This window comes from Mycothermus thermophilus, assembly GCF_041956435.1.
Source record: "Mycothermus thermophilus strain CBS 625.91 unplaced genomic scaffold VTJ04scaffold_5, whole genome shotgun sequence".
NCBI classification, from domain to species: domain Eukaryota; kingdom Fungi; phylum Ascomycota; class Sordariomycetes; order Sordariales; family Chaetomiaceae; genus Mycothermus; species Mycothermus thermophilus.
The window spans coordinates 2,300,043-2,327,538 of NW_027191431.1; the positions used below are offsets into that span (position 1 = coordinate 2,300,043).

Genomic DNA, 27,496 nt, shown 5'->3' on the forward strand with positions numbered 1-27,496 from the left:
ACGGTGCTGCGATTTTGTGCTGAGCGGAGAGACCGACCGTCGATGAGCGAGAATACAGTTCGATAATTTTAGACGGAATACACAGCCAGCGTCTCGGGGTGGTGGTGAAAGTGCTGCTGGCGAAAAGGCCATTTGCTTCAACAGACGCCTCTTCAGTCTGGATTAATCTCCTTTTTTTTTTCACGTCGCATACCGTTCAGCAGCTATCTCTCATCTGCTTGAGTATCATCAGGACCATTGCGTCTGGAGTAGTGCTCATTACCAAAGCTTGTTGTTTAATGCGGAAGTGACCAGGAGGACGGGAGGTCGTCGAAGTCATTGCACTAGAGCAAAGGCACGTTAGCGTCCAGTGTCTTCGAGGTTTTCTTGGGCGGTTGGAAACGCGGGCGACCATGCCCACCAGCCCGCCCAACCCCGCATCACCAAGAGGTCCGGGAGCCAGGCGCGGCCTGGTGGATCGCCGAAAGGCTGTTCTACACTAAGTCAGGACTGCGATAACAATAGAGAACCCCGGCAGGAAGCCTAGCGGCCTACGATCCTACACACTAGAACTAGGACGGTGGACATCGTAGATGCTTTGGGAGGCCCTTCTCCTGTGAAGAAATCCATGCTCCGCACCTTCGAGACACCCAAAAAACTCCGGTCTGAGGGCCACTTTGACGCCAGTCAGTCCGTCCGAACTCGTGGAGTGTCCGGGTCCAGGACCGAAGGTGAACGGGCTGGTGGGGTACTTTGACGTGCTGCACAGACGTTTCGATCTTTTTTTGACGTCAACTCAAGGCCATCGATTGGCTGAATGCCGCAAGGAACGGCTTGAGGCGGCTTGGCCTTGACACGGCTTTCAGAGGAAGGGCGAAGAACAGAGAACGGAGGGCATCATCACTTTTGTTTGGGCCACATCAACGTCTAAATCCGAACTTCCACCTTCCATTCTTGTCTTGCGGATGGTTCCTTTGCGTGTCAGGTTGACGTAGGGAGGGTTGACGTAGGGAATGGACTGTGAAGTCATGTGTACGTGTAAGTGGAACTGTTCGTCCATCTCGGGACGGAGGTGAGGAGCAAACCTCCAAGGATCCGTGTCCATGACACTTATCACTTGGGGCTTCCCAACAGTCAGGTCGCAACGGAGGCTAACGTTGCCAAGGCTGTTCCGCATGATCCGGTGTTTCTCTTCGCCGCCGTTTCTGTTGATTCTCACGCTAGATCCTTCAGGAAAAGACGAACATTTAAGAAGACCAGGCCCTTGACGGTGGCAAACAATGACTAGCAGAAGGCAAGACTTCAACTTTTGCCTGTGGAGGCTGAGGATGCCTAGGTACCAGGTAGTCAGCACGTACAACTGGAATGAGGCAGACGCCATCCCGTCAAAGTGAGGAGCACGAGCTGCCTGCACATTCTTTTGCAAGCGGCCAACATGTGTGTGAGTTTGGTTCTTCCCGCTCTGACATCAAGAAGCCCAAGCTTCGTTCCCAGAAACCGAGTTCACCAACCATCCATGGATGTCAACCAGCGCCATGGCTCTAGCGTTACATACAACCATCGATGGCTCACAACTCCAGATCTTCGCTCTACTACAGCACCTACGGTAAAGTGGCACAAGGCATGGGATCGAAGAGAAAACGATCTTCGATCACTGCTGTGCAGCAATATGCAGTAAGTCGAGTCTTGGCTCAAGTTTGGTGGAGATTGATCGATCTTTGGGACTTTCATCCACACCAGGTTTTCTAATCGTGCGCGTATTTGATACATCTCCAGCTGCTGAGAAAATGATGAGCGACGGCCCGGTGGTGGCCTTATTGATGGAATGGGAGACGCTCTTTCTGCGCATCGAAACCCAACAGGCTCCCGATCATGATGGGCATAGACTTCTGGAGAGGGTTGTTCAACAACACCGGCACGTCCTCTTAATCATTGACGGCTTCACCAAGGATAATACTGAGCCTTGGCTGCGAGAAGGTATCCTTCACCTCGAACACATCGGCGCTTCATGGCACACAACATAGGGGCATTGATGTCGTCGTCGTCATCAGGTCTGGCCGATGTATGTTCGCATATGTCTACCAAGGTCACAGGCAACTCACGGGACCACAGCGAAGGAACAACAACGGCACGGGTCAGATGCCCGAGGTAGCATGCAAGCGGCACTTGGAGCGCGGCCCCTCTAGTTTCATTGGGGGCTGCAGGTGATCACCAGGCCCGAGCCAGGTTTTCTCATTTACCTGAGGTTGCTCTAGAGTGGGTTAGGTTACTCTCGCCGCGACTCTCTCACATCCACCCTCTCCCGCGGACACTCCTATGTAACAACCGTAACCCCGAGCGTTTTGGCGGTGAGGAAGTTTTTCGGAGAGAGCTACAGTTGTGAAATGCTCTCTCAGTGCCGCAGTAACATCGCTGTCTGTGAGTGCGTTTGCCGTAACCCTCCACATGACCGCACACACTCCGTGAGCTACCCTCTACTAAGTACGTACTGTACAGTACCGTCACGGGGAGGAACGGAAGAGACAGAATTCCCGCTGCATGCTCACTGCAAGGCCCGAGCGCCAAAGGTGAACCACCAGGCCCATTTCACTTCTCACGTTGCAGCGGGCACTTGGGAAACAAGACCAGAGGGGAGTTGTGTTGGCTGATCCGCAGCTTCGAGCCCGAAGCCACCACAGCGTCTTTGACCCAAGAACGGTTCTGATCAGCAAACTTTACATCCTGCAGCTCCCAATGCACCCAGCTGGAACCAAGCTGACAGGAAGTTGTGGGTTGAAGTTTCGCCTTGTCGTCCTGGGGAAAGTTACCACCTTACCCCTTTTGTTAATGCTCTGCTTAACCGAGCTCTTCCCCGTCACAGCCTGGTGTGAATCAGCCTCAAGCCACAGCATGCACCTTCAGGGGTCTACGTCTTAAGCCACATCTTATTGACAGGGGTCGTCCGGCTGCTTGAACCGTTGAGGTGTGGTGTCACAACCCAGAAGGCTGTTTCACACTTCGAATCACTTCTTGGAATAAAAGGCCGTTTCGGAAGTTTTCAAGCTGTCAACCACACACAACAACTCTACCAAGTTCCCTATCGATAACATTGCGTCTGAATCCTGCCAATTCCATGCCCAACTGATGCTCACCTTCATCATCACCGTTGCGTCCTCCCCAAGACAGTAGAAGCAATATCAAACGCCGACAACTCGCAGCAATGGGCGGAACAAGAAGCTAGACACCTCGAACCGAAGGTGCAAAAGAAACAACTCCTGCAAATCCACCAGCATTGCGGGGGTCCCGCTCGAAACGAAACAATTCTCTCATCCAACAGGAACGCTTCCTCAGACACGGGACAAGAGACAGGGGTTTCGTCAACGGCGGGGGCTTTTTGGGACGGCCGGAGGGCGTTTCAACACATTCTTTCGTCCAAACAAAAAAGTCTCACTTGTTGAACCAGCCAGGAAAATTCACGTTCCCACGTAGGTGTCCAGTCTCTGCCGGGAGAGGCCTTCGCCCTTGCTTCACACCCGCCGGCGACGTGTGACGTCGGCCAGCCGAGACGAGCCGCCACGCATTGTGTTACCGTGCCAACCCGTATTACTATACCTTTACGTCTGCCGTACCCCAGGATTTTGTTTCTTTATTTTGCGCTCTCTATCTCCTCGTATCCTCCGTATCTGCCGCTTCCATCACTGTGACAATGCAGTGCTGGACGGTGGTCCGCACAAGTTGACAGAGCGCAGGACCGGAGGACATTCCGCCATCACTTTTCACAGAAATCTTCCGGGCCAGCCCGGAACGGCTGTTGCTGGGCTCGGCTGGCTGCCGAGAGTATTTTACCTGGTCCTGCACCCCGGCAAAACCAAGCTCCTTCAACGGCATATTATGGGCTCTCATATTTTCCGGCCTGCTATTACTTATACAGATAACACTGATAATGGCGGGGAATTGTGGAATTTCGCTCCAAGTTATTAGTGGTAGTTGCAATATCACCACTAACTGGTAAGATCAAAGTGGTCACGCCGTTTGGCGGAGCTTTTACACCCCGGATCCTCCCTCAACGCCTGGGCGGTTTAACAACATGGGAAGGACCTTAATTCAAGCTTGTAGCTTAGGCACCTTACCACTGGATATGGACGGTCAAGTACACAACCATGTCATCCTATCTTGGGTTCTAGTGGTGCATCTCCTACTATCGGGGTTCCACCAATAGATCAGAGGTGGTCTGTGAGACATGTGTACAGGGCATGCAACATTCAGATCCACGAAATCCAGCACTCGAACGCATTGGTAAGGCATGGACATACATACAGTGTATGTGGTGTTGATTACGCCTTGCTTTTGGCGGCGATTCGGCGCTTCTTGTTAATGAATGGATTGTGACGCTGTTCTACGACAATGCGACGTGATATGCTGAAGTGCCTTGACCTCTATCCACGGTGACGACGGGATGGGAATCTTGTATTGTCCCCACAAACTTCCCTTGAGCTTACCATCAGCACAATCACCTACCGACTGCAGAGATACCAGATCTCGGAGTCCACTACGCCGGCGGATTGCAAAGTTACATGGCGTCGATGAGCGTGATGTATCCTTCCTCGACCGCTCAGTGGGAATCGTACGATTTTGACGTCGAAGGAACCCTAGCCTGCAAGTCAACGCCAGGGCCTCCAGGGACCCAAAGAAAAAGAAATAGACTTCGACCTCCCCACAAACTTTATCACAACAACACTTCCAGTTTGACAGTGTCGTCAGGGTGATGTGATATAGATATGATTGAAGTTAGGGCAAGCCAATATTAACTGAGGCTATATAGCCCAGTCAAGTAATCTTTCTTTTTGAGAGAGTTTGAGTCAGCAAGCCACAACGGAAGACATTCCGTCCCCCGAGCACAAAACTGGTGTGGAGTGGGGGAGCAGAATTGTGTCTGTGAGAGAATCGAACATGGTTGGCATGCAGATCAAGAGCATGTCAACATCCTTCGGGTAACATTGTCCAGAGATGGAAGCAACCCTGAACATCACGAACGCAACCAGTCGATCACAGCAACGGTGATAGTGACGGTCAACAACCAGGGGGGAGCGGTCATGCAAGTTCTTTTGGCATTTTCAATGGCTGCGGCTTGCCAGCAGACAATGAGGACTTCCGTGGTCGGCGCCGAGACTTCAGATGTCTGTGAAGCGTCTGCGAGGCTGGGCGCATTGTGTGTGCCATTTGTGCTGTTGTTGACTCGGCGACCCCAGCCTCATGCTTGATCCTGGAGTTTAAGACAGCTGTGGTGAAGGACGCCTGACGGCCGAGGAACTGTCAAGTGGCTATGCTGCCTTGCTCCCTTCCGAGTTGCCAACCCTTCCAACATGAAGAAACAGCTCTCAGTTGCCCCGCCGGTGTGAATTCACGGATGATTGTCACAAAGATGCTCTTTTCTCCGGCGGTATTGACCTCAAACCTTCGCTTTGGATTGTCGGTTCAGATAAGTGTGTAGTTAGGCACAGACATACTCGGAGGCGAGACGAGCTATGGGCCAGGACTCGACCGATATCGAGGTGAAGACGGCAGGCAACGTTCATCCTCACAGAACAGCACTCTCTTCTTCATTCCTGCGACTAGACTACCTACTACTAAGTCAGCGTGCGGAGCCTAACGCCCAAGCCAACCTTTTCTCCAATCTCCAAACGGTCGCCATTCAGGAACGGCTAGCTCCCCATTGGCCGATACCCCATCTCCGTCCGATCCCCACGAGAGAAGGGGGGGAAGCTTGACAGGGACCGGGCTCACGGGTTCCCGGTCTTCAGTGGGGTACAGACCAGGGGAAGGCTTGGCAGGGCGGTCTCAGATCTCTGTCCCTCACTTTCGTGCATGGTGGCGCTCGAGACCTCCAAAAACAGCAGCACGTCCGGTCCCACGCTGGCATCTCGCTGGTGGGGGGACCCAAACGCCAGACAAGCTAAACTAGCGTTTCCGTCCATCTTAAGCGACGGCCTCCTTTTGCCTCACGCTTCATCTCACCAACAAGGGAACCAACGACAAGGACAGAGAGAGCACAGACCGACCGGTAAACTGCAGGGACACCACGTTTTTTTGTCGCGGATGTCTGTCCGTCATCCGAACACGCGGTAGGAGGGTGACAACGGGATCAGCGGGCGCAGGATTTGGAGACGTAAGAGATCACGATGTCGCACTGGATGGACGAGCAGACGGTCCAGGACGCGGGAAGCACTCACTAACGTTTTGTACGAAGTGGAGTTGGGCAGAAACTCAAGAGCAAGACATAGACGCCGTGATTTTAGAGGTAGGTGTTGCTGGAGTGGATGTAGACAAAAGGGGGACGGCATCTTGGGAGATAAGGCGGTGGGGGAGGTGCAGGCAGCACGTGGCAGTTCTGGTTCTGTCGGAACTGGGGCTGACAAAGTTGCCGGGCATGATGGGCTGTTCTTCTCGCTGCCTTGCCCTAACCACCACCTCCGCTGTCCAGAGCTTCGATCCCATGCTCGACTGCATGCGCCAAGTCATCCTGAGACAACCGGACATCGCCCAGGCGGAAAGCCCGCGCCAAGGCATCGACAGAATCTGGCCTTGGGACGAAGCCAACCGTCGTCTGAACTTGACCAACGCGAGGCCTAAGAATAGCAGACTGGGCACGTATGGTGGCGAGCTTTTTGTCCATGGTCTCGGGACCAAAGGTAATATTTCCTCTCGGTATCGATAAGTCAACCTCTGACACGAGTTATCGGGTTGAGCGAGCGCAGTCAAGAAGGATGGTTTCAGAGGATGGACCTCCGTATGAAAAGGAGGGGACAGACGAGCACCAGTTTGGCTCCCTTCCACACCCAGGCAAGGTCGTGTTCGCCTTAAAGGCGCATGAAGGATCCAATCTGCTAGAAGGGGAAACGCGCAGCAAGGTTTGTCAGTGCTGACCGACTGGTGTCATGGAAAAGACGCTGTCTCAGAAACTCCGAGAAGCTTTCCTAGGCGGGACGGCCTCGTCGCATACCGATCAGGACCTAGGTATCTACTCATCGGTGAAGCTATGACAGGCGTTCTCTTGCTTCAACAGTAATGTTTCATAGGACTTTGTGACATGAAACTCCCCCACAGCTCGGCGAAACGACCGAAATTGCGGGAACCACGTTTTTTTTCATGCGGCGGGACTCGGTATATCACGGAAGCTATGATCTTATCATAGAACACCAGGAATATAGGTGCCCGAAACGTGGAGCTCTGGTCCCTAGAGCTTGGTTCGGGTGCGGGGAAGAACGTCGACCGCTGCACCAAGTTTATGGATCCCGACAGGATTCACAAGCTTCAGTTCGGCCGACCCCGCGCGAACGGACTCATTACTTACTGCCCGCATGCACGCGATTGTCGCAGAAGCACGGCTTGGACTATGAAGGGCGCTGAAGGGCATGCTATGGACTGCTTAAGCGTCATCCCCCCTCCACCTGAACGACAATGTCAGGATGCGCCTCTGATGCAATGCCCTTGAGGGTTAGATGGCGAGGAGAGCACGTGGCTTCCATCGATATCAAGAGTATGCTTCCAAAGAGGAAGACGGCATGGTAGGCTCCGAGGGAAATTCGCCGAGGCTGGCAGGCCGTCGTGCGGGCAGAGCATTCGCTGACGAAGATGCAAATTTTAGAGTTCTCTGGTCTCTCTAGTCCATACCCTCGTAGGGTGAGTCCCTGGTGCAGCCTAGAGTGTGTCCTCGGTGGCTAGGTTGGGTTGGGAAACCTCATCTAGGTGACCGAGAAGCGCCATCGTGGCCAGTGCTCTGTAACGGGCTGATGGCGATGGGGCTCTCCATGCCCTCGACATCGATGTCTCCTGGCATGAGCCTTGTCCCTTCAGCTCCCATGAACAAGGACAATCATCACCAAAATAGTCACCAGCGCGGGTCGGTGAAACATCTGCCATACGAAGCCTGGCTGGCTAGTGGCGGCATGCGCCATGAGAGGACTCATGAGACGCCGTCAAAAGTGCGGTTTGTGATACCTCTGGGAGGTGGCAAGTCAAGTCGCGGCAGAGGCAGGGGCTCGACGCAACCATATCAACCTCGAGGATGATGAAGTTTTTCGAAACTGCACCGCCGTTCGGCCATCGGCTTGGATTGATTCCCTCGGCGATTCAGTCCATCCACCTCTGACTACAGGTCCCAACGCTGTTTAGATGTCGTATTTAGCAACGGTGGAACTTTGTGAGACTCAGGAGATACAGACTGAGCCAATTCTCGCGAGACACGCAGACCTTGTACGACATCTTCAGACATAAAGTTGGCATTATTGAGGCGGTGTGTTTCGTTAGGATGAAAGGCTCTGCTTCTGACAAAGAACGGAATTGGCCCTTGTACTTCGTTAACCACGAGCATCACCAGTCTAGTCCCTAAGAGAGGATGACTGTACTCAGACAGAATGAGAGAAAGCGAGGAAAATCGAATACGGGACTTGGGTTGTGAGATAATCGTGAGTGACGCCTTCACAACTTGGGATTCACGATGCGGGATTCGATTTGTCCAGCCTAGAGGAATGACACAGCATCCCTTTTCAGCTGTCGAGTCTGGGTTCCTTTCACTGCCACGTTCTGAAATGAAAATTTCATGACTGCTACCATTCCCCACCAAACATCTCGGTTCTGGAAGCTGTGGAAGGACAGTGTGTCTGAAACATGTTTTGTGTTTATGGCAAATGAGTTGTTCTAGGAACAACCCAAACCAAGGCGCGCTGGCGTTACACTTGGAATCTCGGCTAAGACAGCAGCAAAGAAGTATTGAAGTTGCGGTGTCTTGAATTCATCGGGGACGGCGAAGGAATTTTAGAACAATAGGGAGGATTCGTGACCTGTTGGTATTGTCGTTCCAACGCAAGGGAGCTCACCAGAGGAGGTTGGAAGACGTTAACGGAAGGTGGAGTAGAATGTTGGCTTGGGGTGGGGAGATGTTTGGTGAGAAAATCACGTGGGACTGCTGATGTCAGACCCCGCCGCCTATCAGAGGGGTCGATTCGACATTGGACAAGACAAAGGAGGAAGGCGTGAAAGTATTGTTTGGCAACTACGAGCAAACCGGGCGTCGTTGAGTGAGTTCGGGCAGTTGTTCGGAAGTGGAGTGAAAAGTTCAACCTGAGTTCATGTGGGGTTTTCTTCGTCTTGGGAGAGTCAGGCTCGCTCAGGGGACTGCACAATCCATCAACAACATCGCTGCTGAAGGTTCCAGGACAGGAACAACAAGATCATTGATATCGCCATCTCCTGTGACAGTCACGGCCTCGATTTTCCACCGTCGCTTCTTCGGCTGGAGCATCGCAAGAATGGCGGCCGTCCGGGATCCCAACACTCTCTCCAACTATGATGCTTGGAGGACCAAGCACACCATCACCAACTTCGACATCGACTTTGCGGCCAAGCGTCTGCGCGGCTCCGTCATCTTGGAGCTCGAGTCACAGACTGACAAAGCCAGCAAGGAGATTATCCTCGATTCCAGCTACGTCGATGTCTCATCCATTAAGCTCAACTCGGCCCCGTCCACGTGGGAGATCAAGCCCCGCCAGGGCCCCAATGGCTCTCCCGTACACGTAGCTGTACCGGACGGCGCGGCCAAGGGCGAGATTGTCAAGCTTGAGATCGAGCTTGCCACGACGGACCGCTGCACTGCACTTCAGTGGCTGACCCCAGCGCAGACAAGCAGCAAGAAGGCGCCCTTCCTTTTCAGCCAGTGCCAGGCGATCCATGCACGGTCCATCTTCCCTTGCCAGGACACGCCGGATGTCAAGAGCACGTATGAATTCAACATCCGCAGTCCGCATGTCGTGGTTGCCAGCGGCGTCGCGGTTCCAGAGGCTACGGGCGAGGACGTAGACGGTAAAGGGAAACTGTACAAGTTTGTGCAGAAGGTCCCCATCCCGTCCTACCTGTTTGCCCTGGCCTCAGGGGACATTGCCAGTGCCCGCATTGGGCGGTGCTCTCATGTTGCGACAGGACCCAACGAGCTCAAGGCATCGCAGTGGGAGCTGGAAGAGGATATGGACAAGTTCCTGGACGCTGCCGAGAAGATCGTCTTCCCCTACCAGTGGGGAGAGTACAATGTCCTGGTCTTGCCACCAAGCTTTCCTTACGGAGGTTCGTCACCTTGTCCTGTTCTTTGGATGGGAGCAGTCATGAGTGTCTGACCTGGATCTAGGCATGGAGAACCCCATCTACACATTTGCCACGCCTACCATCATCAGTGGTGACCGTCAGAACATCGATGTCATTGCCCATGAGCTTGCGCACAGCTGGAGCGGCAACCTGGTGACCAGCTGCAGCTGGGAGCATTTGTAAGTCTTATATGAGTTGTCAGTGTTTCCGAGGTACTTCCAAGCTGACCCGTGCAGCTGGCTCAATGAGGGCTGGACCGTTTATCTGGAGCGCCGCATCGTTGCGGCCATCCACAAGAACGATGCTTATTTTGACTTTTCCGCGATGATCGGCTGGAAGCATCTTGGTATGTGTTGAAGTGTCCACTTGAGAAGCACAGGGATCAGGGTTAACACCACACCTTTGCCATTAGAGGAGTCCATTGAGCAGTTCGGAAAGGACCACGAGTACACCAAGCTCTGCATCAGCCACAAGGGCATCGACCCGGACGATGCCTTCAGTTCCGTTCCCTATGAGAAGGGCTTCCATTTCATCTACTACTTGGACCGCCTTGTTGGCCGGGAGAACTTTGACAAGTTTATCCCCTACTACTTCCGCAAGTGGCAGAACAAGTCGCTGGATTCGTACGAGTTCAAGGACACATTCCTCGAGTTCTTCAGCGCACCTGAGTATGCTCACCTGAAGGAAAAACTTGCCGAGATCGACTGGGAGGGTCGCTTCTTCAACACGGGCCTGCCGCCCAAGCCCGAGTTCAACACGTCACTGGTTGATGTGTGCTTCCAACTTGCGGAGAAGTGGAAGCAGAAGGACTATCTCCCTGACCCATCAGACACGGCCTCATGGACTGGGAATCAGGTCCTTGTGTTTTTGAACATCGTTCAGGACTTCGAAAAGCCCCTGACCGTGGAGCAATCGGTATGTAATTACATGTGATTCCCAGATGGTCGGTCATTGACGTGACGTTGACGCAAATCACAGCAAGCTATGGGCAAGGTGTATGGGCTGGCCGATTCGAAGAACGTCGAGCTTAAGTCTGCCTACTACCAGGTCGCCATGAAAGCTCAGGACAGCAGCCAGTATCCCGGTGTGGCGGAGCTCCTTGGACAAGTTGGGCGCATGAAGTTTGTACGCCCGCTGTTCCGGAGCCTCAGCAAGGTGGCACCTGAGCTCGCTCTCGAGACCTTCCGGAAGAATCGCGACTTCTATCACCCTATCTGCCGCATGTTGGTCGAGAAAGATCTGGGGGTGGCGGAGGAGAAGTCGGCTTGAGCAAGGGCAGTGTGATATGTCGTGTAACTGGGGTGGATGGGATAACGCATGCTGAATCAGGAGGATGATGGTTGATGTATCCCGGGATCCCGGAAACGTACTGTGGAGGCAGAGAATCAAAAGTCTCAGATTCCATAAATCTGACGGACCATTGGATTGATATCATCCCAGTCATCATTAGAATCTTGACGGCTGTTGCTCTTGAGCTCACTGACACGAAACAACCCAAGCCCCTGAAGCAACTTCAACATGGATTCCAGGAAGCTCATCATATCCCACCAGCCTCCTTGAAGGGACATCAACAGCAAGAGTAAACACAGTCATGGAAGACCGGAAACATACCCAAGCACCTGGTGGAAAGCGGAAATTAAACTTTGTTTTGCATAAATTTTCCCGATTATCAAGAAGGATATAGCGGGCTGTCGTATAAGTCACCCCTGGCTGCAACACGTGAAAACGCCCAAAGCAGCAGCTCCGTCCAATGACGCAGCACGCGCCCACCAATGAGGGGTCGCATCAGCCCCCCCAACTCAGAGCCATGTCAGGGCCCGGGCCGCTGGAGCACAGCGGAGACGAGCGCGGCGCGTTCCACTGATTCTGTTGACAGCAGGCGCATTGCATTTCAGGAATTCTATTCTCTCTTTCCATTCTTCGGCGCCTCCGAGCCTCGGCGACACCACGAGTGCCACAGCGATTTCCAACAACTCTAGCCAAAGCATCCGCTTGAAAACAATCGACAACCTTGTTTCGGCCCCTATTCCTTTTGTTCGGCCGGCCGTCGACGATCGACTCTTGCTCGGCAGCGGGGCACCGACCGGGCCAGCAACGGCATTGGGCGACGACGCAAGCTCGGCTCCAGCGTTGCCTTTCCTCTGGGCCGGACTGCCCCTCGTTCAGCCCTACCGCCTCGTCGCGTTTTCACTCAAGAACCTATCGTGCACCGCGCACCGCGATTTGCGACCTAGTTTTGCGGCCTGGAAGGGGGAACGCGCCGTGTAGCAGGAGAATGCGTCAGGCTGCTGCATAGAGTTGAGGGAAACTAGACTGTCCACCGGAAGAAAATCAGCGCTGCAGGACCGCCAGACCGCCGATTTCATCCTTCTCTTGGAGCGGGCATACCAGTCGTCATCCGGGCACAGAACTTGACGGGATTCTTTGTTTCGTGCCTGAACGGCCGCTCCGGCGAGCCGCTGTGAGGCAGCAACCATGGCTCCGGCAGCGACGGGCCCCAGCGGGGGCGGCAATATCAAGGTGGTGGTCAGAGTCCGCCCTTTCAACGGGAGAGGTGAGGATGTCGTCCAGGGGCGCTACGGCCGGCGGTAGCATGACACGAAGGAGCGCGCTAACACATGAATCAACGCTGATAGAACTTGACCGCGGGGCAAAATGCATCGTCGAGATGCGCGACAACCAGACCATCCTGACTCCGCCGGATAGCATTGGGGGGAAAGCCATCAAGGACCCCGGGCCCAAAGTATTCGCTTTCGACAAGTCGTACTGGTCTTTCGATAAGAACGCACCCAACTACGCCGGTCAGGATAACCTGTTTGAGGACTTGGGCAAGCCGCTGCTCGACAATGCCTTCCAGGGCTACAACAACTGCATCTTCGCCTATGGTCAAACTGGTGCGGGAAAGTCGTACTCCATGATGGGCTACGGCAAGGATGCTGGCATCATTCCCAACATCTGCCAGGACATGTTCCGCAGGATCGACGAGTTGCAACAGGATAAGAACGTGCGTTGCACCGTTGAGGTGTCGTACCTCGAGATTTACAACGAACGCGTCCGCGATCTGTTGAACCCCGCCAATAAGGGCAACCTCAGGGTGCGCGAACACCCATCCACGGGTCCTTATGTCGAGGACTTGGCCAAGCTGGTTGTCGGCAGCTTCCAGGAAATCGAACATTTGATGGACGAGGGTAACAAAGCGCGTACGGTGGCCGCCACCAACATGAACGAAACGTCGAGTCGAAGCCACGCCGTCTTCACTCTGATGTTGACGCAGAAACGCTACGACCCAGAGACCAAAATGGAGATGGAGAAGGCCGCAAAGATCAGCCTTGTCGATCTTGCGGGTTCCGAAAGAGCGACCTCGACGGGCGCGACTGGCGCACGCCTCAAAGAAGGCGCCGAAATCAACCGCTCTCTCTCCACGCTCGGTCGTGTCATTGCTGCACTGGCCGATCTCTCAACCGGCAAGAAGAAGAAGGGCGCTACCCAAGTTCCCTACCGTGACAGTGTTCTTACCTGGCTCCTCAAGGACTCTCTCGGTGGTAACAGCATGACAGCCATGATTGCTGCCATCAGTCCGGCAGACATCAACTACGACGAAACATTAAGTACTCTCCGCTACGCCGACTCGGCCAAGCGCATCAAGCAGCACGCCGTCATCAACGAGGACGCCAACGCACGCATGATCCGCGAACTCAAAGAGGAGCTTGCTCTTCTGAGAAGCAAGCTCAACGCTGGCGCTGCGGGCGGTGCTGGCGTGCCGGCAGACGAGATATATGCTGAGGGAACGCCACTGGAGAAACAGATCGTGAGCATCACGCAGCCGGACGGCACTGTCAAGAAAGTGTCCAAGGCGGAAATTGCAGAGCAGTTGAACCAGAGCGAAAAGCTCCTGCAGGATCTCAACCAGACGTGGGAGGAGAAACTGGCAAAAACGGAAGCCATCCACAAAGAACGCGAGGCCGCGCTCGAGGAGCTGGGTATCAGCATCGAAAAGGGTTTCATCGGCATGTCAACTCCGAAGAAGATGCCACACTTGGTCAACCTCTCCGACGATCCATTACTTGCCGAATGCCTGGTTTACAACCTGAAACCCGGCAAGACAACCGTTGGAAATGTCGAGTCCAATGCCGATCACCAGGCAAATATCCGTCTCAACGGGACAAAGATCCTGCACGAGCATTGCGTTTTCGAGAATGCCCCCGATGGCACAGTCACCCTCACTCCCATGGCAGGCGCCGCCGTCATGGTGAACGGGAAGCGCATCACAGAGCCCACGCGATTGCATTCCGGGTACCGCGTCATTCTGGGCGACTTCCACATCTTCCGTTTCAACCACCCAATGGAGGCTCGCGCAGAGCGTGCCGAGCGTCACGAACAGAGCCTTCTTCGGCAATCCATCACCGCGAGCCAACTGCAAGCCATGACATCGCCGACGCCAAGTCCGCGACCAGGCCACGACCGGAGTTTCAGCACCGCCATTTCGGACTTTGGTGGCGACAGCAGCCGGCCGGACTCACCGGCGACCTTTGGCCGAAACACTAAGGAGTCCGACTGGTCGTTTGCCCGCCGTGAGGCTGCGCCAGCCATCCTCGGGACCGACCAGAACTTTGCTAACCTGACCGACGAGGAGCTTAATGCGCTGTTTGAGGACGTGCAGCGGGCGCGCGCTGAGCGCGTTGGTGGTCGCGAGGGTGAAGAGGATGCCGAGTCCATGGCATCGTTCCCGGTTCGCGAGAAGTACATGTCGACTGGTACACTTGACAACTTCTCCCTGGACACGGCCCTGACGATGCCATCCACCCCGAAGCAAGGAGAGACGGAGGATCGGTTGCGCGAGATGCGCGAGGAGATGCAGAACCAGCTGGAAAAGCAAAAGGACGAGTTGCATGAGCAGCTCAAGAACGCGGAGGAGATCAAGAAGGACAAGGCACGAATGGAGGAAACGTTGGCGCAGCTCAAGGCCGACATGCAGAAGCAACTCGAGGAACAACGGCGCGAGTATGAAGCCAAAATCGAGAAACTGGACCCGCTCAAGCGGCGCCCGCCGCCGAAGGCGCGAGCCAGGTTGACCGAGGAGGAGATTACGCGTGCTCGTGCAGCCGTCAAGCGCTGGCGCAGCCGGCACTACGTTCGCATGGCCGAGGCCGTCTTACAGCATGCCGCTACACTCAAGGAAGCCCAAGTCATGAGCCACGAGCTTGACGAGCACGTCGTGTTCCAGTTCACGGTCGTTGATGTCGGCCATTTGCTATGCTCGTCCTACGACATGGTTCTCAACGGGCTCACGGGCGAGGGCGACGACATTGCGCTTGAAGATGCCCCCAAGCCTTGCATCGGGGTGCGCGTCATCGACTACAAGCACAGCGTCGTCCATCTCTGGAGCATCGAAAAGTTGCATGACCGCGTCCGTCAAATGCGCCAGATGTACCAGTACCTCGACCAACCCGAGTATGCGCAGCACCTCAGTCTCGACAACCCTTTCATCGAGGCGTGCATGCCGCAGTACACATTGGTTGGCGAGGTTGATGTGCCCCTCCGCGCCGTCTTCGAGAGCCGCGTGCAGGACTTCTGCCTCGATGTGTACTCGCCGCATACGTCTCATGCCATTGGCATCATCAAGCTTGCTCTGGAGCCGTCGACGGCACGTGCGCCGTCTAACACGCTGAAGTTCAACATCGTCATGCACGAAATGATAGGCTTTGCGGAGCGCGAGGGTACCGAGGTGCACGCGCAGCTCTTCATCCCAGGGATATCCGAGGAGGGCGGCATCACGACAACCCAGATGATCAAAGACTTTGACGAAGGTCCCATCCGCTTCGAGAGCGTTCATAGTATGAGCGTGCCTTTGTTTGCTGACCCTCACACAACTACGCTCAGGGTCGCTATTTTCGCTCGCGTATCGGCCATGCACTTGGACAAGCTGCTCAGCTGGGACGACATGCGGGACGGCGTTCCGCCGGGCGACACGAAGCGGCGGCGCAAAGGCGCTCGTATCAGCGAGGCACATTTCCTCACCGAGGAGAAGTATGACTTGCTGGCGCGGGTGCAGATCCTCGAGATGAACGAAGACGGCCAATACATGCCCGTTGAAGTTACTCAGACTAGTGAGCTCGACGGCGGCACGTTCCAACTGCACCAGGGCCTGCAACGCCGCATTGCCATCCACTTGTCTCACAGCTCGGGCGACGCCCTGCCGTGGGATGATGTTGTGTCCATGACGGCTGGCAAGGTGCAGCTCGTCGACAGCGCCGGCAAGACGTCCGACGGGGGATCGACGTCGCCAGATATCAATCTCAAGTTGGTTTCGCCGCCCTCGTTCCGTACCAATGCCAACGGCACTCGGAGCGTCACCTTCGCTGGTCAGTGGGACTCGAGCTTGCACAACTCGCTGCTCCTAGATCGCGTCACGGCGGATAGGTACCGCGTGCAGATGACGGTTACCTGGGAGATCAGCTCAGAGAAGCTCGCTGAACCGGTGCGTTTCTCGACGGACATCTGTTGCCAAATTTTGTCCCGGTCGTTTGTGCGGCAGGCATCGCTGTTGTCGTCGCTCTGGCAACAGGTGCGCATCGTACACTCGGCGTCGGGCATTTTCACGCTCCAGCTGCGGCCCGCACCCATCAGGCGTGTCGGCGACCTGTGGCGCATGAGCAGCCAGCATGATTACGTCAAGGGCGAGGAGCACTTGGGTGCTTGGACCCCACGCGGAGTGTCGCTGGTTGCTGATTACATTGCCGCCCGTAAGCGCCGCCGCATGATGGCAGAGATGGCGGCTGTGCAGAACTTCCTCAAGAAGATCAGCATGCCTGCCGACGGAAAGGAGAATGCAGAGGAGGACGTAGACCTACCACCGCCGCCTCCAGTGGTCTCTGACACAGACTCGATAGCTGAGCTGTTGAAGGATGATGACCCCGAGCCATCGGAAGCTGCCGACGCCCCGACTACTTCCCAGGAGCAGACAGAAACAAACGGCGACGATCAGCCTGCTGAACAGCAACAACGAGAACAACAACCGGTTGGCCAAGCGCAGGAGGGAGAACAAAACGCCGCTCCTGCTTCGGAATACACACCCCATCAAACCGCTCTCCTCAACAAATGCTTGGACCTCTGGCAACGCTATCGCGATCCAACCCTCCAAATCTTGTCACCTGCAAACATCGATCCGCCGGTCGATGGCGCGCCGCAAAACGGAATCGAAAACAATGACGACGATGACGAGGAGCATCAGCGCCCGCGCTGCGTCGCGACGGTAATCCGCGTGCCAAAGAACCCGTCCGTGCTGAAGGGAGGGTATCTGCTCGTGCCCAACTCCGAGGCCACGCGGTGGGTCAAGCGGTTCGTGGAGCTGCGCAGGCCGTACCTGCACGTGCATGCTTGCGGGTCGGGCGAGGAGGTTGGGATTGTCAGTCTGCGCAATGCACGGGTCGATGCGCAGCCGGGGATTCTGGGGCTGTTGAATCTCAACAACGGAGACGAGACTGGGATGATGGATCCTCCTGCCCCTATGGCAGATGGGAACTCTGCAGACTGGGAAAACGAGCGCGCGGATGCTTCTGCTTCTGAGGCCAACGGCTCGCGGCGCGGCGCGACATCCCCGGCCCCTTCAGTGCGCTCGATATCATCGACCAGTACAGCGGCCGGAGTGGTTGGCGGCACAGGCAGACTACTTGCTTCTCTGTGGTCCGGTGGCGGCACTAATGGCGCGAGCCGCACACCTCCCAATATCCGAAGCGGCACGACATCTCCGGCAGGACGGGAACGGGCTTCGGGGCAAGGCATCAGCAGGCTCAGCGAGCGCCTGCAAGCGGGCGTGTTTGCCGTCTACGGGACCGACAATACCTGGCTGTTTGCGGCGCGCAGCGAGCGCGACAAGATGGACTGGGTCATGAAGATTGACCAGAGCTTTGCTATGGGGAGCGGGACGACGAGCGTGACGGGGAGCGGAGCGGTGACGCCCCATCGCGGAGGTTGGTGATATGGATGGCTGGGATTGAGTCCAGCCGACCCTGGGACCCAGTGGAAAGTGGGTGCATAGGACAGGCAAAATGGGTGGAAGGCATAGAGGTTGGGACGGACATACACTTGCTTGCTTGCGTCGCTCGATAGATACAGACGGATGGGGCAGACGGCGCGGTTGCTATTTTTTGGCTAGATGGGATGGCTTATTTGCTTGGTGAGGGGTGAAAGGGCAAGGGGTTACGAAGCTGATGACGACTTGGCTCTTTCTTACTAGGGATACCCAGGGACATGAGACATCCCATTTGATTTCTTTGGGTCTTGCTAGGTACCCAAAATATATGGTGATGACTTATTGCTTAGCTGCTTTCTACATGGTTCCCGTTCATGACATGAAGATGTTAGTCCAAGATGATGGATGCTGTTGGTATTAATGAGCGTGGAGAAGTCTCGTCTCTGGGGTATAATCTATCCTACTCTAGTAGAAGCATTCGAACCCTTCCCTGATGTCCTGTCGCCCTGCCCCGGTATCCAAGTATCCAGCCCACGTCTCTGCCACCCTATCCGTATCGCATCAATTGCCCATCATCCAAAAATGATATCCTATAATCCTCTTGCTGCCACCCGATTCTTCCCTTTCGCAACGGTCTTTTCATCTCGCGACACTCTCCTCCCCACCATCTACACCCATTCCCCGAGAGTCCCTTAACACCCATAAACAATCTCCAGCCCACCAGTCAACCCCAACCCCTCATCCAACCCATTCACGAACCCCACCTCGCCTTCCCCGGCCAGCTCAAACCTGAAAGTCATCGTCTCCTTGCACGCAAACGAGTTCACCACCACCACCCTCTCCGGCCCGTCCGGCGAGGGCGCGTTGTCCTCCTTGTTCGGGCTCGCGAACGTCGTCACGCCGATCAGCAGCCCTTGTTGGTCCTCTGTTTCAGAGAAGACGTTTACGGGCAGCGGGGCGCCGCCCTTGGCCACGCTTGTGTCGACAATCTCCCACAGCGACGGGAAGCGCGCGCGGAGGGTGCAGGGGCCGGAGGCCGGGAGGAGGGCGTCCGGTGGAAGAGTCCACGTGACGGTTTGGGTGACGACGGTGGAGATGTCTGGGCGGTTGGCGAGGTAGACTCGAGGGGTTTGGGAGGTTGGCGGGTGGATGGCGGTGCAGGTGCGTTTTTGGTGTTGGGTTGGTTGGTTGAGTGATGAGGAGGTAGTGGAAGGTGTTGGGAGAGCGGTGGCCAGGCTGGTAAGGGCACCGAGGAGAGCAAGGAGATGCATTTTGGATGTGATGTTCTTGTTGTTGGTAGTGGTGAGATTGATGGTGGTTAAGATGGGTTGAGAGAGAAGGGTAGAAATAATATAGAGTTTGATGAACCTTATGTACCTGACGGAGAGCAAGGAGGAAGTTGAGTCAAGGATAAGAGCTTGGCTTGGTGATCTGGAGACTTGTGGAGTGTAAAGTTCAGATGAGGTTGTTGGGGATCTACTCATCGGCGATCAAATGAGGGGAGGAGATCATGTCTTATATCGATCAACAAGGATCAAATATCTGGGACCGGGCCGGGTACGGAGTCTCTGATGGTTCACTTCTTTTCTCGGACATATCTCAACAAAACGGCCAACCGTTGAATGCGCCACGGAAGGATGAACACTAACATGCAGAACAGATGACGCCGCGAGGCTTGGATCGGTTCAAAGTAGAATCTCATGTCCGCGCCGGGTGGCGGATGCGGCGGCGAAGGTCCGGCCATGTGGGAAGACACCCAACAGCTGTTCCTCCCCACAATAGGTAGTTCTAGACTTACACCACAGCTCCCAGCCTCCTCTGACAATCTTCCCGGACGCCCGATTGGAGATCTTTTCCCCGGAGCGGGAAGCAACAGTTTAGCGGTCGCAGCCGTGCAATACGCATGACTCGTATCCCAACGGCTGCAGCCGGTAGCTCGGTGCAATCAATTTCGAGATGCCGCGATCCTAGTAGCTGGGGCGGCAGCAAGACAATATCGTGGGACAGGGCCGCGTTGGCCCCGTTGACCCTGTTGACCCGCCATTTATGCGGCCGCGACTCAGTTGCTGGGACCGAGGCGGAGGCAATGTCCCGCAGCCGTGCGACGTCAACACGGCATCTTAGTAGCTGGCCCAGCTCGGAGACAGCCCAGCGTGCTCAGCATTTGTACGACGGTGCTTCCATGGAACCGGAACTGGAAAAGGCAGGTCGGGGATCGCCAAACCCAGCCCGAAGTTGTGGATTCTCATGTATAGTACGAGTAAAGATCAGCAACGCCGGCTGGGGACATGAGCAAGGCATTGATTCGGACAATTACTGCACCCAGTGACTTAGCGGCTGCGATCATCCAGCGTCACACTCAACTCGGCAGGCGACGCACACTGCCGCATTGACGACCAAGGGCCATTTTTGCCGGCAAGGCGCCGGTCTGGGAATGGAATGATTGTGCGGAATGTATCTAAGTTGGAAGTGAAAAAAACGTGAACCTTGGAAGCGCTTGTTTACACGAGACAAATGTTTGTTGGTTCATCGGAAGGGCAGTTGGCAGAGCGACTGGACCTCCAAGCCTCTAAGTGGCTAAGGGCGCTTGCGTCGATGTTGGCCCCTTCCTCGACCCCGACATGCAATCGCGATCGAGAAACAACCTGCAAGCTGCAAGGCATGGCTTCCACCTTCCAACGCAAAGATATGCATCTTGCGACCCGCAGGATAGCCGTTGCTGCCTTGGAGGTTGCGCAGCCTTCCAGGTTTGTGTAATCCCGCGTCGAGCTGCAACAAACAACCAATTCCAAATGGCTGGATGGCCGAGTGGTCTAAGGCGGTAGACTCAAGAACCTAGCGTTCTTCCCCACCAAAACGGGGTGCATTCTACTCTCGCAAGAGGCGCGCGTTCGAATCGCGCTCCAGTCATCATATTTCTTTTGCACTATTTTTTCTTGATTTTATCAATAGTCATGGTGCCGATAATTTTGTGAGCCTGCCATGGACGGTGGATCGAGATGCGGTTAGTTGTCATGGAAAGGAACGGTAGAGGGGAACAAGGACACCAGGGTTCAACGTCTCGTTCAATCCGGATGTCATTCAGACGTAACTGCATGGTCAACTGGTGTAAAGCCCAACGCTAGGAAACTCTGGCCACAACCCAACCTTCGAGAAGAACCCATCTGCGCCATTCCTGCCCTGTCCATCCCTGCCCCTTCTAAGTCCCATAAATCCATTCATTAAAGAGCAACACAGCCAGCCACGGAGCTCTGGTATCCTCATCATCATACCCTGTCCCCACTTTACAGTTATACATGGTTCAACAAGCATCGAAATCAGAACAAAAGCAAGAATGTTTAAATCAGCAGCCGACGATTGACCGGCCCCAGAACCGGCTGCCCGTTGACGGTAGGTTTCTTTCTTGATCCCAAATTTTGGATCTTGTCGATGAGGTAGCTGCGCATTGTTAGCATCTGATGATGCCATAATAATGGTGAGGTCCATAGTGATGCCACTGGCCACCCACATCTAGTTGTGCATGTGGACGATGAGAAGGAGAGGGGGGAAGTAGGCATACTTGATCGGCATCTGACCGCGGCTCTCCTTAACCGCGAGGTCAATCTTTTCGGCCTGTATTTCGTGGTCCCGGAAGTGGGCACGAATCTGCGCCTGAGCGTCCTGCTCGAGCGCCGATCGCACCACGTAGCCGCAACCTTCTTGGTCGCAGGTCCAGGTGTTTTCGGGGCCGGTTGGTATCGTTGAGGGGATCCGTTCGGCGTGGACAACCAAGCGGACAGTACCCTCGGGCAAGGGAACCCGCGACTCAATTGCGTCGACAAGTTCCTCGTCGCTCGTATCCTCGTCCGACTCATCATCGCTATCATGGCTCAGCTTCGCCGACTTGGCGTCGCGAAGCTCTCCGAAATAGTCAGAATCCGCCCGAGGTCGCTTCTTGGACGAGGCGAGCCTTAGTGCCGGGACTTTCCCAGATCTCCGGCCGCCCGGAGGGACGTTGTCGCTCCATGCTTCTTCCTCTGCGACCGAATCGCCATCGCTATCATTCTTGACCGCAGGTGTATCTTGGCCCTTGAGGGTGATAGCCAGAGGGAGCTGACTCGCCGTTAGGGTTTTCAAAGCAGCAGACTTGCGTTCTACTCTCGCCCTGCGGAATGTCTGGGCGGGGAACTCCTCGGGGGGGAAGGGCAGAATCGGGGTCCATGGTTTGCTAGCCGCGTCCTTCAGCCACCGTGAAAATGGCGTGTTCTTCCATTCCGGCGGCAAGCGAGCCAAGAGATCCTTAGCATAGTATGAACAGATGTCGAGGACGGTACTTTTGTAGTTGTACTCCTTGGGCGGCTGTCGAACTTTGCACATGAAGTAAATCTTGGAGAGGACGCTAGACGCCTTAGACTTCTTCACGTTTCTGCTCGCTTCCGCAATCTCATGCAAAACCTCCACCAAGCGGTCGACAGCTTCAGAGTGCGCCGGCGACAACGTGGTATGTCTCGGTGTGCCCGCCGAAAGCGAGGGCTTTGGTGCCGGGGCGGCCGTCAGGGTAATGAATTGCCTGTACTTTTCAGGTATCGGGATTGGCGTTTCGCTGATTAGCTTCGGTGGTGGGCTGCGCGATTGAGTTGGAGCCTTCTCTGTGCCGCTGTTTCGGCTACTCGCCCTCGCCGACCTACTCCGGTCTTGTAGCTCGTAGGTGACTGGCGGCTCGGCAGGAGGTGCAGGAGGAGGCTGCGGAATGATCCCTTTCGATATGTCGAGTGCGCGCTTGTGGACATCCTAGAAAGTTAGTAACAAAGCCATACCCATGATGACAACGGGAACGTACTGGATACCACTCGCGCAGCTGCTTGGCAAACGGAGTCGGGTTCCAATTCAGGCCTTTTTCTCTGTTAAAGTGGCATATAAGGAACTCGGCCCATTTGCGGCATAGGGCCTCGGCCTCGTCGCGCAGAATGCCATTACCCATCCGAACGGCGTACTTCAGAAGAACATCATCCAGCGACGGCGGGGGCTGCCGATTCGACTTCCCTCGGCCTCGGATTGACTTGTTGTATTCCTCGTACGTCTCTAACGCTGTGAAGTAGAAGGTTGTAGCCTCGAGAGCCTCGTCGTGAATCGGCTTGTAGGCTTCAGAGGGCCGAATCTCGAACCAGCCTGTCTCGCCGGCCACCCAGATGGTGGCTGGGCGGTCGCCGATCGAGTAGGTTGTGGCGCTCGGAATCTCGATGTAGGCGCTCGAGAGGCTTGGCTTCAAAACTAGGACAGAGTTAGATGGTGATCGCCTGAGAGGTGTCACATCGCTTACGAAAAGGCGCCTGGTCTTCATCTTCGAGGTCAACGGTGAGATGGCCACGAACGACGAGCGGGCCCTCGAAATTAACAAGGAGCGGGTTCGCCATGGTCCTGCCATCCTTTCGGTATATGGTTGCGTTCTGAAGCTCGAAAATTGGCCATGTGCCATCGTCGGAGTCCTTATCAACCGGCTTGAGAATTTCGAGTTCCTTCATCCAGCGAATCCGAGAGCCGTCGGGAATGGCACCCGTCGACGATGACGACACACTCCGCCGGCGCCGTCGACCAGCCATGGTGTTCAGACGCTGGGACGTCGGCGAATGCAAGTAGCAGGCTTGGGAGGTATCTGAAAGTCGCGTACGAAATGGAAGGTGAAAGTGATTGGTTCCAAGTTGAGGTGGTAAAGCGAAGTTCTACTTCAAGAACGTAGGAGCAGGAGTGAGGTTGGCCCTGGGCCAGAACCCTGTCAACCCATTTACGCGGCTCAGAAGAAACCGCGATCCAACGCGACGAAGGGAAGAAGGTGGGGCTGCCAACAACGGCGGTCCCACTCGCTTAGTCATCAACCTTCTTTTGAGGGCGGGGGTGGGGGGCCTTGGGGGCGGTGAGACATGGCAGATTTTACCTTGTGACGTCATGCGGCCTAAATTCTGGGCTTTTTGGATCTTCACTCAAGAACGTTTATCAGGAAGAGATTCGCCAGTACACTCATGCAAATGCTCCCAGAGGGTTGAACGAGATAAGAATTCCTGAAGGAGAATTGTTGAGGATCAAGAGTTGATCAATCTCAAATTTCCACGACCATAACAAAAAAAATGCTGAAAATCCATCATCAAAATGACAAACAAACGGAAAGCGACGCTGCCCCTGGAGTCCCATCATGGCTTCATACTTGACCATGAGACCAAATCCGCCAATTGCGCCTGCGGGTATGGATTGTTCGTCAGAAACCCTGAACCGGGGAGGTAGTGCCACCCCTCGCTCGCCTTGCTGGACATCTTGACCAGCAGATGGCGCATGCCCTCGACGGTGAAGAAACGATCAATCCTCCCGCTATTGGGACCAGTAGCCGATTCACCAAGTTGCACGTACAAATCCGCCCTTTTCAGCCGGATGTACTGCAGGACCATGGCGGCGATTCCCGCGGCGATTGGCGTGCTGACTGAGGTGCCAGACATGTATGCTTTGGTGTCAGGTCCGGGTTTCTGTCTGAGCCCTACTCCGGGCACATGTTGACCTAGTGTCATGATGCCGTCCAGCTTGGTGATCTCGCGTGGGGGATTGAAACCTGCCCCGTGCCCCAGAGTGTCACTAGAACGCACCGCAATCACATTCGGGTTGCTCGCCGGGAACCTCATGGGCTGGTTGCCACCATCGTTGGCTGCAGCGGCGAAGAAAACGATGCGCTGACCGCGGGAGGTCAACGCAGTCAAGATAGCGTTACTGATGGGAGGTTGGCCATCAATGAGTGGCTCCTCTTGGAAGCCAAATGACATGGAGATGATGTCTACTTGGTTGTTTGCCGCCCATAGGATTGCCTGTAGGTTCCGTCAGTCTGATGAAGCTCTTGAGCGCTAACCAACTTTCACAACAAGATTACCTACATCAGCAACATTCCTCACTGACTCTGAGAGATATTTCGTGTTTCGAGCAATTCGAGCGACGTAGAAGTTTGCCACAGGCGCCATCTTCATCAAGACCGACAAGACGTGCGTCCCGTGGCCATCCTCATCTTGGCCATCGCGCGATTCTGGCATGACATAATCCTTCCATCCTAAAATACGCTGTCGGCATTCCCCCCTGGAAAAGAATCTCGTCTTCGAGTCATAGCCCGTATCTAGGACAGCAATCCGGATCCTCTCCAGTGTAGTGGGTTTCATGAAGTGGTCGATAACATCCAGGAACACTCGAGACTTTTGGACATTGTCCAGCCACGTATCTACCCCGAACCTGACAATAGACAGTCAAGAAGCGTTAGCAGGAATCCTCTGTGGCCAAGAACGCTACGCTCTTCACCTAGCGTCTTTCCTCTGTGGATGTCGACCTGATAATAGCTAGCGTCGGTGTAGTGGATCAACTGCGAAAATAGGAAACTAGAACATACCCAGGTTGATGGCTCAGGAACTCTGAAGGACCTTTGATGTAGCTGGCCGGACGATTCACCTCCTTGACCGGTGCGACCGGGTCATCCAGCCATTTGAGATCTTTCAGCAACTCTTTAAGTGGACGAACTACCATTCTGTAGAGAACACGGCGCCTTTCGTCCGCATTCTTTGCTTGCTGAAATGGCGTTTGACTGGCGCACTGTTCCAGGATGGTCTTGTACGCGTCTCTTACTCCTGTTATGTCAATATCTGGCCATTCTGGATCTCGTAGCGCATTGTGGATCCTTTTCATATCAATGGCGATCTTGATCGGAAGGTTGCTAAATCCAGTGTCGGCCTGCAAGGGCTGGCTTGTTGCTTGACATGACGCCTTTCGCTCCCCAGCAATCTCCAGCAGGATAATCGCAAGGCCTAAAATCCTAGGGTACTTGTGAATAATATAGGAGGGCTCGCGCAGAGGCTCTTCAGCGAGTGAGCAGTCAGGATGCTGCGTGGAAAAATCAAGGAATGGGCTGCTGTATTGGATGTCGTTCTTATTGTCCTCGGATAAGAGCTGTATCGTTTCCGTTGTCCAAGAGGTTCGCGTCCAACTTGAGCCATAGAGCTGCCAAAACGACTTCGCGATTGTATACGCAAGAAGGAGCCTTTGCTTGCTCGAGATCCCCGGGCTTTTAAGTATCTGAGCGAGAGACTTGCTTGACTCGTTTGCGAGGTTATCGTTCAGGGTGTCAGAAAGCCGACGAAGGGAACCGTCAGTTCTCACTTGAAGGAGGATCTTGACCGGACCGCAATCATCGCTCAGTATGGCTTTGTGGAATTGATCGGGAGATGTGATTGTGACATCTGATGGCTCGATGCGTCCCGCAGACTCCATCAATGATGACCGCTCGGACAACGTGTCCAACTCCTGGAATGGCCAATGCCTCTTCCTGGTGCTGCTTTGATGGTTGTTGGACTCTGTACGCCCTTGATGGGGGCTAGGAAGACTAGATAGTTGCGTTAATGAGACAAGGGCTTCATTCCTCCAAAGAGTTATATCGTCGGGACCTACCTGGGGATGAAAAACTGCACCTGTTGCCACCGAATGCTCTCATCAGGAGTCCTGATTGGGTTCTTCATGAAAACCGCGTCGAACACGGCATCCGGCTTCACAAGCTTGAAGCTCAGTCCCAGCTTTCCATGGCAGAGCCATGCAGGATAACCCGGTGGTTCGGAGCCAGTGTCGACTTGACAATAGTTGACAAAAACGTTGTAAAGAGTATCGCATACATCGCTAGATATTGTGTCATCAGCGTTCTCATCGTCGGGCTGTTCCAGTGGTTGTGTCAAGCGCGGTAGCTGGCTCCCAAGGCGATCTTCCTTGACGAGGAAGGACCTGCGGAATCGGAAATAGGCTTTAACCCAGTTCTTAGGTGGGTTCGAGTTGTCGATTTGGTCACTTGCGACAAACGCCTTGAGACTCGAGGAAATATCTTCAACAAGCTTCCGGGACTCGGCCGTATCCTGGTTGTTGTTGCACAAAGCCTCAAGCACTGGATAGCCTAGCCTTCTATGAGAGGTCTGGTTGATTCGAGATATTATCGTGTCTTCTGGCCACTTTTGAACGCCCAAAATATTAGCGATCCAAGGAATAAAATGTATTATCAATACAATTTTCACATCAGCAAGACTTACACTGCATGTACAAAGATGTTGAAGCCCTCGGCAAAACTCATCAAGTCTTGTGCATACAGCACCCCGAGTCTCATATTCCTCGAGCTCAGAAGCCACGTACAGTAGACAACTAGCCAGCTCCCAAAGCCTCTCGATCATAATCAGTTTGCATTGTGTCAATCTGCTCTCCCTCCATGCGATGTCTGTAGCGAGGATGGCAACCGCCGTAGCGGAGCGCTTTGCGAGATCAAACTGAGTGGCTAGGGGAAAGCTCATTGGAGGTAATGGGGCTGGACTCAGTCTGGGCGGGACTCTTCTTTGACTTGAGGGATGTCAAAGAGAACGGTGTCTTAAGTGTCATGGTATGTACAGTGCCTAAATACCTACC

At 54.7% G+C, this 27,496-nt stretch overlaps 8 protein-coding genes and 1 non-coding gene across 9 annotated transcripts; 4 read left to right on the forward strand and 5 right to left on the reverse strand.

Moving 5' to 3' along the window:
• Positions 1 to 6,385: 6,385 nt before the first annotated feature.
• VTJ04DRAFT_7896 (uncharacterized protein) lies at positions 6,386 to 6,751 on the forward strand (the record flags this gene model as incomplete). Its single annotated transcript, XM_069366272.1, has 2 exons — positions 6,386 to 6,647; positions 6,714 to 6,751. The coding sequence occupies 2 exons, from the start codon at positions 6,386 to 6,388 to the stop codon at positions 6,749 to 6,751; spliced, it is 300 nt and encodes a 99-aa protein (XP_069217224.1).
• A 2,335-nt stretch (positions 6,752 to 9,086) lies between these two features.
• Positions 9,087 to 11,361, forward strand: VTJ04DRAFT_7897 (uncharacterized protein; the record flags this gene model as incomplete). The annotated part of the gene is made up of 5 exons (XM_069366273.1): positions 9,087 to 10,074; positions 10,136 to 10,271; positions 10,329 to 10,438; positions 10,505 to 11,007; positions 11,071 to 11,361. The coding sequence occupies 5 exons, from the start codon at positions 9,087 to 9,089 to the stop codon at positions 11,359 to 11,361; spliced, it is 2,028 nt and encodes a 675-aa protein (XP_069217225.1).
• Positions 11,362 to 12,567: 1,206 nt separating this feature from the next.
• VTJ04DRAFT_7898 (uncharacterized protein) lies at positions 12,568 to 18,070 on the forward strand (the record flags this gene model as incomplete). The annotated part of the gene is made up of 2 exons (XM_069366274.1): positions 12,568 to 12,646; positions 12,729 to 18,070. 2 exons carry the CDS (start codon positions 12,568 to 12,570, stop codon positions 18,068 to 18,070), a joined length of 5,421 nt encoding a protein of 1,806 aa, XP_069217226.1.
• A 686-nt stretch (positions 18,071 to 18,756) lies between these two features.
• VTJ04DRAFT_7899 (uncharacterized protein) lies at positions 18,757 to 19,335 on the reverse strand (the record flags this gene model as incomplete). Its single annotated transcript, XM_069366275.1, has 1 exon — positions 18,757 to 19,335. The coding sequence occupies one exon, from the start codon at positions 19,333 to 19,335 to the stop codon at positions 18,757 to 18,759; it is 579 nt and encodes a 192-aa protein (XP_069217227.1).
• A 1,523-nt stretch (positions 19,336 to 20,858) lies between these two features.
• Positions 20,859 to 20,974, forward strand: VTJ04DRAFT_t102. Its single transcript has one exon. It is a non-coding gene; the product is annotated as a tRNA-Leu (tRNA).
• A 189-nt stretch (positions 20,975 to 21,163) lies between these two features.
• On the reverse strand, positions 21,164 to 21,376 carry VTJ04DRAFT_7900 (uncharacterized protein; the record flags this gene model as incomplete). Its single annotated transcript, XM_069366278.1, has 1 exon — positions 21,164 to 21,376. The coding sequence occupies one exon, from the start codon at positions 21,374 to 21,376 to the stop codon at positions 21,164 to 21,166; it is 213 nt and encodes a 70-aa protein (XP_069217228.1).
• Positions 21,377 to 21,402: 26 nt separating this feature from the next.
• Positions 21,403 to 23,643, reverse strand: VTJ04DRAFT_7901 (uncharacterized protein; the record flags this gene model as incomplete). The annotated part of the gene is made up of 4 exons (XM_069366279.1): positions 21,403 to 21,502; positions 21,624 to 22,834; positions 22,884 to 23,314; positions 23,364 to 23,643. 4 exons carry the CDS (start codon positions 23,641 to 23,643, stop codon positions 21,403 to 21,405), a joined length of 2,022 nt encoding a protein of 673 aa, XP_069217229.1.
• Positions 23,644 to 24,228: 585 nt separating this feature from the next.
• Positions 24,229 to 25,588, reverse strand: VTJ04DRAFT_7902 (uncharacterized protein; the record flags this gene model as incomplete). The annotated part of the gene is made up of 3 exons (XM_069366280.1): positions 24,229 to 24,888; positions 24,955 to 25,300; positions 25,455 to 25,588. The coding sequence occupies 3 exons, from the start codon at positions 25,586 to 25,588 to the stop codon at positions 24,229 to 24,231; spliced, it is 1,140 nt and encodes a 379-aa protein (XP_069217230.1).
• Positions 25,589 to 26,502: 914 nt separating this feature from the next.
• On the reverse strand, positions 26,503 to 27,384 carry VTJ04DRAFT_7903 (uncharacterized protein; the record flags this gene model as incomplete). The annotated part of the gene is made up of 2 exons (XM_069366281.1): positions 26,503 to 27,004; positions 27,230 to 27,384. The coding sequence occupies 2 exons, from the start codon at positions 27,382 to 27,384 to the stop codon at positions 26,503 to 26,505; spliced, it is 657 nt and encodes a 218-aa protein (XP_069217231.1).
• Between the last annotated feature and the right edge of the window lie 112 nt (positions 27,385 to 27,496).